At 30.8% G+C, this 10020-nt stretch overlaps 1 protein-coding gene across 1 annotated transcript in view; it reads left to right on the top strand.

The window, feature by feature from the left end:
- Window positions 1-3448, top strand: part of LOC109242323 — a 5307-nt gene extending 1859 nt beyond the window's left edge. The window contains exons 5-11 of the mRNA XM_019409193.1: window positions 223-288; window positions 408-487; window positions 579-665; window positions 769-906; window positions 1574-1676; window positions 1966-2174; window positions 2999-3448. Coding sequence (XP_019264738.1) covers window positions 223-288; window positions 408-487; window positions 579-665; window positions 769-906; window positions 1574-1676; window positions 1966-2174; window positions 2999-3067 — 752 coding nt within the window. The 3' untranslated portion in view covers window positions 3068-3448. The remainder of the gene's footprint in view (window positions 1-222; window positions 289-407; window positions 488-578; window positions 666-768; window positions 907-1573; window positions 1677-1965; window positions 2175-2998) is intronic.
- The last annotated feature ends 6572 nt before the right edge of the window (window positions 3449-10020 follow it).

Below are 10020 nucleotides of genomic sequence, written 5' to 3'. Positions count from 1 at the left end.
TACTTCTCTACGTCCTCTCTCTCTCCCTACCCCCCCCTCCCCCCTCCTCTCTCTCTCTCTCTCTCTCTCTCTCAAAAGAACATACTTGTGGAATATTCTACTGTGCTTGCTTGGCCTTTCTGCTTCTGATCTGGTGATTATATTGAATTGTGCTTATTTTTGTTTTTTGATGAAGTAAGTTGTATATTGAATTGTGCTTATTTATGTCCTGTGTTGTAACAGGGGTTTCTGTTGAGGCCCTCAGAAGCAATGTAGTAAACGAAAATAAAGCTGACATTCAACTTCCAGGTAGTTGTCTTTATACATGTTATAAATTTCTGACTAGGTTTTATTAAATTGATATTTAAATTACTTGTAAAAAGAGAATTAGATTGGTATATTTAAATTTAATATTACGTTTTTTGCAGATGCAGATGAAGTATCTCTTTTTTCATTGGATGAACCAACAACAGATGCTGAATATTCAGACAAAGAACTAACTGACTTTGTTAGTGTTTGTTAGCACTTGCATGATTATCTCTCACATTGAATAACTTCAAGGTCATTGTACTCACAAGAGGTTTGATTTCTGTATGTAGGCGTCATGGTTGAGTGGTTCATATGTGAGTGGAGAGCTGACAATTCCCTTGGAGGATGATGCAAATTTGAAATTTCAATTGTCAAAGGTAATTTTGAGGTTTGACAGCATGTATCGTGAATTCATTCTTTTCTGGTCTTCTTTCATGTTCAGCCTAAATTTAGTGATGGTCCATTTCATTTGTCGCACAGGAAGCAGATCGGGAGTTTGTAACAAGTCTTGTTTCACTCACCCGTAAGATTCAAAGAGCAATCGAGATGCACCAAGATTTGGCAGGAGCTGTGCGCCGTCCTTCTGAGCTAATTTCTGGAAAATTTGATGGACTTAAGGTTACAAATTCTTCGAGACCTAGTCTCATTTTCTTTTTTTTTTCCTTTCCAAATTAAGCTTTAGCACAAGTACATGATACATCTCTTTTATCTTAAACATTGGATTTAAGATCATGTCTTTTAATCTGACCTCTCAAAAGAAATCATCTCTTTTAATCTGATCCTTCTCCTTTTCCCTTTTGCATTTTTGGGAGGTACCATCCTAGTATAGTTTCGTCCCTTTTGTCTCTTATTATTCCTTCATTTCTGGATCTCCCGCTGTTCTGGACTGTCTGGATATCATATTAACAAAGTGTCTGACGTACTGATTGTTCCTTAACTATTGATGATAACCTTCATTTCCAGTTACCTGCATCACTGGATGTTTTGGCCAATGCCTCTCAAAAGTTAGAACATCTGTTTTGATTCAGAGAAACCATCAATAGTTACACACTACTAGTGGCAGATGAGCCTATCATCCAAAAGGAAAGATGAAACCAGCTGCAGATGATCATAATGTCTTTTATTATCTGTCATTTGTCTGGAAAAAGGAAGTTATATTTCTTCTAATTTCCATACTGGTCGTACTCTGAACTGTTTCACCTCAGTTTTAAATACATAAGAGACAAACATGAAACCTGCTATACTGGTTATACCAGCTCAATTGATCTTTTTGATTTTTTTGTAGGCTCTCAAAGAGCACTATGGAGCAGAAGGTGTTGCAAAAGGAACCAAATTGTTTAGTATCGTAATGTCGAAGATGTTTGATTCCTTAACTGAAGCCTATAAAGGTTGGCTTTATTCTCTGGTTTTGACAAATTTGATAGTGTTTTAGCAGTTTCACCGATCTCTGATCTCTGTATTTGATTTATGATTACAAGAGTTGACTTTAACCATTGGCAAAAGATACTCTTAACACCCGGAAGTTGCTTTTCAAGAAAAAAACTTGCCCTTCTTTTATGGAAAAAATATATGCAGTAATTAGGAGAAGAATGTTTTCCTTTAGTTCTTCCTTTCCAATTCTTGTTATTAGATAACGTTGAGTTCTGTTTTAAAGGAAACTCTGTATTACGTGTGCAGGTCAAATTGTTGGAGTCATTGTCTGTAATGGTACACCATCAGTAGCAGAGCCATTATTCAATGTCGTTTTCACTTCTCCGCCAACTGCCCGCTGGCTGGAGGAAACAAAAGCTTTACCAAATACAACAGCTATTGAAGAAATTATATTGGTTAGACGAACTGTTGCATGGGTTACAGGGATCTTGCTTCTTATTGCCACTCTATTGGGAGTAAGTTTTTACTAACCAAACGCTAATGCATTTCAATGCTTCAATTTTCACCATTGAAAGAACTATTGCACAATGAGTTTTCCTTGTCCGTAGTTGAACAATTGCATTTAAGAGTTTCCTTCTTATAGAAAGCTATGTCGAGTTTCCTTTGTCTGAGATAATCTTCAAACTCAGACATGTGGGTTTATTGGACTGGGATAAGTTCTTAGCCGTTTTTTGGTCTGTCCCCTTTAATTCTTTGCATAAGATCTTCAATAGCTAAAGATAGGGCACAATAGAAGAGAAAGATCCATATAGTTGATACCTACTAATTGAGAATAAGTTTTTGACTTGGTAGAATACTTCTAATATTATGTTATTAATACTACTATTTATATATACTTATCTTATTTTTTTTACTTTTATTTTATTCTGGAAGGAGAGCCTTGGAGCAACGTAAAAGTTGTCTCTGTCTATCCTATAGTTCACCGATTCAAGCCTTGGAAGCAGCCACTAATGCTTGCATTAGGCAGCTGTCTACACTACCCCCCCCCCCCCCCCCCCACCCCAAATCCCTTGGGGTACTTTTTTTTTTTCTATTTTATTTTGGTAATGAATAATGATGATGATATGAATTGAGCGTAAAGAAAGAAATGAGGATTCATATCATCGACCACAACTTGTTTGGGACTGAGGCTTAGTTGTAGTATAAGATCTCCCCTAGGACCGTGATGATGATATTGTTGGATTTTAGCTTTCTTCCATAACATCTTATCATGTACTTCTCTGATTCGCCCCATACATTTATTTTGCTGCAATCTCATGGCATCTTTAATTGGATGCAGATTTACTTCCTCCTCAACATGCCACTCACAAGGGACACCCTTCTCTATTCTAACGTGAAGCTCGACTAGAGTTTTACAGCTGCTGCATTAAATCGTCGGGACATCAATGGTGCAATCTGCCCATGATATTGTACAACTGTGATTCTCTCTCATTTCCTGTGATTTAAATTATTTTGCCCGTGCCAAATATCACCTTATAGCTGTAATAAAGCTGGTTTCGCCTCCAGGTGAAAAGTTTGTAGCTTTATATATGGAAACTTATCCATGGAAGAAAATGAGTAGTGGGCTGTTGTAGTGAAAAGGGGTTTGGAACTGATTATGTCTTTGCTATTGTGTATTCATTCAGATTTTAGTATGAAGTTTTAAGTTGTTGTACACCAAAACCAAATAATGGAAACTAGTGGCTGCTTCAATATTTTTGTTGATGAATAAGATTTTAAATTTTGACCATCCCTCTGTGCCTTTCAAGAAATCATGTGTATCTTTTTAAAAAAAATTTAATTAATTTTTTTAAATCATGTGTATTAGCTATGGAACTTACAAGTTTTTAAGCTCAATCTTGAGCAATAGTTGACATTCTATCTCTCTGGAGGATACCAAACAAGAAGTGAATTAAAACCAATGTGTATTAAGGTTTCTTGTTCGGTTTGATAAATAAAAAAATCTATCTATCTATATTATTATAAAAGCACAAATATTTTATGCTAAATGTTGAACGACTAAATTATTCCTGGAATATTGATTGATTTTTATGCCCTTAAATATTTATATAATTTAAGGATATAATTGTAAATTATCGAAGAATTAAATTCCTTTCCAATTTAAACTGCAAATACGATATCCCTACAAAGTTGATATTGGGTACAATTCTATTTGGACTTAATGGACTGCTACTCTCCGCCATACTTGGAGAGAATAGTAGCCCTTTTTTTCTGACAACAATATACATGGTTCATATACTTCGTTGAGATCTAGATTTTCTTTTATTTTTTATTTTTTTGTAAATATATGAGATTTTGATTTATTCCATATAAACTAATATTAGCCTATAACCAAAATATTAAGAAAGGACAGCGAACCATTCTCCTCCAGTATGTTACAACTAAGCCGACCTAGAATTAATAATTTGAAATATCACATATTTCATTAGATTTTTATATGCAGGTCAAACAGAGAATAGAAACGCACAATGTGTAATGTACAAGATTTACAGATATACATGTTTTTCTTTAAGAAAGGCAACGGAAATATCTTCAAACAATTTTTTATTTATTTATATAAAGTAACGATTTGATATTCGAAAGGGTAAATTGAAATTATCTTTCTAAAACACTACTTAATTGACATATATTGAGACAAGATGTAAGAAATGTCCATAATCTAGAGTTGAATGTGAAGTATTTTATTTTCATTAATGTAACTCTCACAAATAAACCATATGAATATGATGTACTATACGTTCTAAGAAGATGAGACGATAGTGGACAATTGAACCTTTAGATGAAGCTGAAAATTGTAGGAAATGTTTTACATTATTGTATTAAGAAATTTGGTCGCAAAGTTGAGGAAAAATAAAGAAATTATACTTTAAGGACCAAGGGAAAAATAAAATGATGGAAAAGAATATATAAGAATAAAGCGCCAAATTAGTAATTATTTTTAGGATTTAACTATTCATCTAGGATAAAATTATAATCACCATTAGTATTTGAAGTTTACTATGAATAAGCTAGAGAGACTTACCAGGTTTACTTCGAAGACTAAAACCTTTCTACATCAAGTTGAACACTCAAATATTTATTCACTCTAAATATGTACATAAAAAGATGATGAGGAACAGAGACATATAATTATGCGATGTACAAATTACAAACTTACATCATGGAGTAAAAAAGAAAAAAAGTCATGGAAGAATAACTTGACAATCAAAAAGGTACAATGATATTGTCTTATAGCCTGTTTGGCCAAGCTGGAAAAATCAGCTTATTTTGAGAAATGCTTTTTTTTAAAAGTGCTTTAGAAAAAAAGTACTTTTGGAGAGAAGCAGTTTGTATTTGGCTAATTACTCTGAAAAGCACTTTTGAGCAATAATTTGTGTTTGGCCAAACTTTTCAGAAAGTGCTTTTAACTATCAAATTACGAATAAGGACATGAACAGATTTACTTTATAGTTAATATTATAAGTAAATAAATAATCTCAAAATTATGTTATTACATGCAATAATTAAATCTTTTTATTTTATTTAAGTAAAATATGAAAATAAAATTAAAAAGTACTTAATTCTTTTAATATAAGTTAAATATATTAAAAATCATTCAACAAATATAAAAGCATTCACCGCTAAAGTCACTATATATTAGAAAGATATCCTAAAAATAAGAAGAAATATTTATACATTAATATCCTAAGTATTAGGTTTAACGGTTATTTTGGTATATACTATATTTTGTTAAGGGCATTTTTGGTAAGAAGAAAAGTCAAAACTGCTTCTGCTTCTGCTTTTGGGAAAAGCTACTTTTTTCTGCTTCTCAGAAACTGGCTTCTTCCCAAAAGCACCTTTTTTTTCCTCAAAAAAGCTTGGCCAAACACCTCAAGTTAGGGAAAAAAGGTACTTTTGGAAAAAAAAAAGAGAAGCACTTTTGGTCTCTTGAGAAGCTTGGCCAAATATGCTATTAATTTCTAAAATTGTAACTTGATCGACATTGATATTGTTTTTCTCAAATCGTCGGTTAAATGGATATATTTTGAGACAAAATCACAATAATATCTAATGTTTAGAGTTAGATAAAACTTTGATTTTGAATATAAGGAAGAAATTGCTTTTCATATTTCTTTATATTTCTTTTAATGATTAGCAAGAAATACGTGCAACACACGTACATAGAGACTAATTATTATAAAAGCACGAATATTGGAACGCTAAATGTTGAACGACAAAAATAACCTCAAAATATTGACTGATTTTTATACCCTTCACAATTGAATTATTTCTTTTAAAAAAATTTAGAATATGGGATAAAACAGTAATATCAAGTGACTACAATATAGGAATTTGGAACCAACAAATACAAGGAAATTTTAAAAACATAAAATAACGTGAATTTAAGTTATAGGGCCTAAAATATAGGAGTTTGTTACCAACTAATAATAGAACTTCTTAAATGTCATTGGAAAAGAAAAAGAATTTCTTAAGCCATAATATAACATATTATTCCTATGCCGTCCTAACAGTATCTAAAAGAAACAAAAAATTCGAGTAAGTTTAAAAGCGGAGAATACATAATTAGCAGCCTATTTTGTTCGGCTTCAAAATCAAGAGGTAATCTTTAATTATAATTCTATTTTCTATTATTTAATACCAAAAGAATCTATATACTTATGTAGGATTACACAAGAATATGAGTAAATTATTATGTTTAGGCCATTAGTTCCTTTTCCCCCAGACGTATGGCTTCAAAATCAAGAGTTAGTCTTAAATTATAATTTTATTTTCTATTTTTTATAACAAATAGTCTATAAATTTATGTAGGATTAAACAAAAATATGAGTAAATGATTATGATTAGGCCATTAGTTCCTTTTCTCCAAAGACGTATCCTTCTAATTCAAATATTGAATCACTTTTATGAATATATATATTTTTTAATCGATTATAAAATTCACACATATTTAATAACAAATAGTTTTAGAATACATATGCAAGTGAAAATTCATTACTTTTGATACACATTTTTTAATGTTTGACAAAAAATATTTCGTGCATCGCACGAACATAGAGACTAGTATTGTTATAAAAGCACGAATATAATGTTGGTTTACAAAAATAACCTTATAATATTAAGAATAATAACTCACAATAAAAGGTCATAACCGAAATTCTACCTCTTAGTCATGTAATCCTATTAGTTTTAGGACATACTTCTTACGGAAATCCCAGACATTAGCTATACAATTCTATTACTTTTAGGATCCTATTCCTAATTCTTAAAACCTGGAAACTTTTTGCTAAATCAATTTATTTGTAAATATGCTGATTTGATAATATAGTTAAAGAAAGTTTGTGAATTTAAGGAAACTTACTGGGAATTAACCGAGAAAAAAAGGCTAACCATTATGTAGTCTACTAATCCACAAATTTGGTTTACGTTTAAAGTCCAAATCCTAATATCAATTGGAAACAACATATATAACTTATTTTCTGTTTGAGAATTGCCACATTGCCATGTAATTCTATTATTTTGTATGAATTCTATGTGCCACATTGCCACATAGACATGTAATCCTTTTACTTTTAGGACATATTTCTTAAAAAAAAAAATCATCTTACTAATTTAATTGGAGAACGTATTAAATTGTACAAATCCATTTAAAAAAAAAAGAGCTAAATACTTCTACATATTAGTTTTTAGCTTTGGTCCTGGTGCAATAATACATGATGAAATTCAAAAATAACCTGATTTACAAGTAGTAATTGAAAAATACCTACAATTTCAAAAATAATCGAAATTTAGTCACTTTTTATGTAAAGATAAATCTGAACGAAAATACTGTTCAAAATTCGAAAAATATTTCAGCATAATATACTGGAGTTCCAGTATAATATATTGGACTTCCAGCATAATATACTTGTCCAGCATAATATGCTGGAAGTTCATACACAGGTGTTCCAATCTCCAGTATATTATGCTGGAACTTCCCGTGTGTTGGAGTTCCGGCATAATATGATAGAAGCTCATACACAGGTGCACAAATCTATAGTATATTATGCTGGAACTTTCGTGTTGCAACAAAATTGTGACTATTTTTCAATGACTTTACAAACGCTGACTATTTTTCAGTTACCAATCCGAAAACTGGTAGCCCCTGCTATTTTCACAAAAATATAATATCAAAATTCTGCAAACATTTTAATGCTACAAACTTTTGAAAGGTATTATTTCTTTCTATTTTATACTCTTTTTATTGTACTTATCACCAAGTTTTCTTGCTTTAGCTTATGTATTCATATGTTATTCCTAAGATTAAAATTAACCGTGTAGGTAATATATTCCTCAATTGTTACTTTTTTCCTCAATTTTATCAACTACATTATTTTTCAAAGAATTTATTCAAGATGATTCATATAAATAGTTATTGGATGTATATATTCAATAGATAGTTTTATTCAATCTATCAATATGAGATCAAACTATTTTTGTCTCTTTCCTACTTGGCTTAAATATTATATTATTTAGTTATTTCCTAATTTGTGTTCACCTATCAATTAAGTCAGTTATTAATGTTCTATCCGTTTTATTAAAGTGATGTACTAGATTAGGCCGTCAGGCCTTTATAAATCATTTGGGTCTTTTTCAAGAAGCACGTTTTAGGAAGTTTAGTCCTTTACTTTGTCTTAAAATAAAGGGATACACAATTTTTTAATGTCTTAAAATAGTTAATGATATCATAAATGGCTCATGTGCAATTGTACATGTACGTCCTTTTCAAATGCATAAAACCATCATAAATAGCTTATTTATAATTGTGAATTAAAAAACTTTAAATTTTCGAATGTGTAAAACCCAATATATTTACTTCTATTTATATGCATGATTTATATTCTAGATTCAATGCACAAATAATAAACTATATAAATAGAGATGTTCCATGGTATTCCTCTTGAAAAAGATGCTGCAAGAAAGGTATATGATGAAAATAAAATTGCTAATTGCAATAATTGTATGATAAGAGATGTCGATTGCGAGGAAGATAAACATATAAAAAAAATCTTTTGTTCAATGACAAATGATGTTACACTCTTTGATGCTATAAAATACTTGCTAGGCTGTGATGTTAAAGAGTATACCGATTAATTTCTAAAAAGTTATCATCTTTCAATTTTATTTATAATATACTAAACATATAATTTGATGACAAATTGGGTCTTCGGCCAACAATAAGGACAAATATAACATTAAGTGATTTCTTATTTCGTGTCAGAAATGAAAAAGAGCATACAATAAAAGATGATTTGGTCCTTCTTCCAGAACCACTGATTATCAAGCCCATTGACGATATTAGTTGTGAAAATCGCTAACAAGGAAAATATTCCATCACTAAATGAAAATGGAAGTTGTGCAAAGTACATGACACTAAGTTTTTAATTCCTTTTGACAGTTGGAGGCCTTTAGTTTTCTTTTACGTGGTTTTGGTTTGTTTTGTGGCTTCATGGTGCATTAGCTTTTTCTTTTCTAATTGGTAGGTAATTTTAACTGGAGTTGAATATATTATTATTAATTTAAAATAAACTTTCATTGTGTACATGTAATTTTGAAGCAAAATACATTCCTCATGTTATTGAAAAACTTAATTTTGTCAAATAGCTTATGCAATTGTATTAGAATGGTATGTAGAAGTTTTGACAACACCGTTATACATGCAGAAATCATGATATGTCAATGTACTTTCAGGCCTGCGTTTATCCTTAGAATTCCACTTTCACATCCAGAAAATTTATCGAACGTTTGTGTTTTGCAGTAACAATAAAAAAGCACAAGGACAAATAGTTCCAAATATTGAACTGTATATGCAGCAACATATTTTCTCATACAAACAATTATATGATGCACTTTTAAAAGGAACATCAATGTTCACAAAAATGTTCTGGTCATGACGGAGCACCATAGCATATGAAGGGAACATATATAAAGAACCTGCAAAAATGATCAATTTTTGCAGGTTCAAATGACAATATTCAATCATTATTCACGTCTTATGCTAATGTAATGATCTTTTTGGCATTTAAATTATTGTTGTATCGTATATACTTCTCTCATTACTTAAATTTTGTGTTACTTCATAAAAATAATTTCCTAAACCATTATGTGCAACTTTTAACGTGCAACGCACGTTCATAGAGACTAGTACTATATTACATAGGTCTCACAACTCACGAACAAACTTAGTAGAGTCTGAGGGGTAGGTACGGAGACGTCTGTACTTGTTCCCCAGAGTCTATTGAGTTAGGAAAAAATCTCTCATCT

The sequence above is a fragment of the Nicotiana attenuata genome, unplaced genomic scaffold (genome assembly GCF_001879085.1).
Source record: "Nicotiana attenuata strain UT unplaced genomic scaffold, NIATTr2, whole genome shotgun sequence".
Lineage (NCBI taxonomy): Eukaryota > Viridiplantae > Streptophyta > Magnoliopsida > Solanales > Solanaceae > Nicotiana > Nicotiana attenuata.
This window is presented reverse-complemented; position numbering and strand designations above follow the sequence as displayed.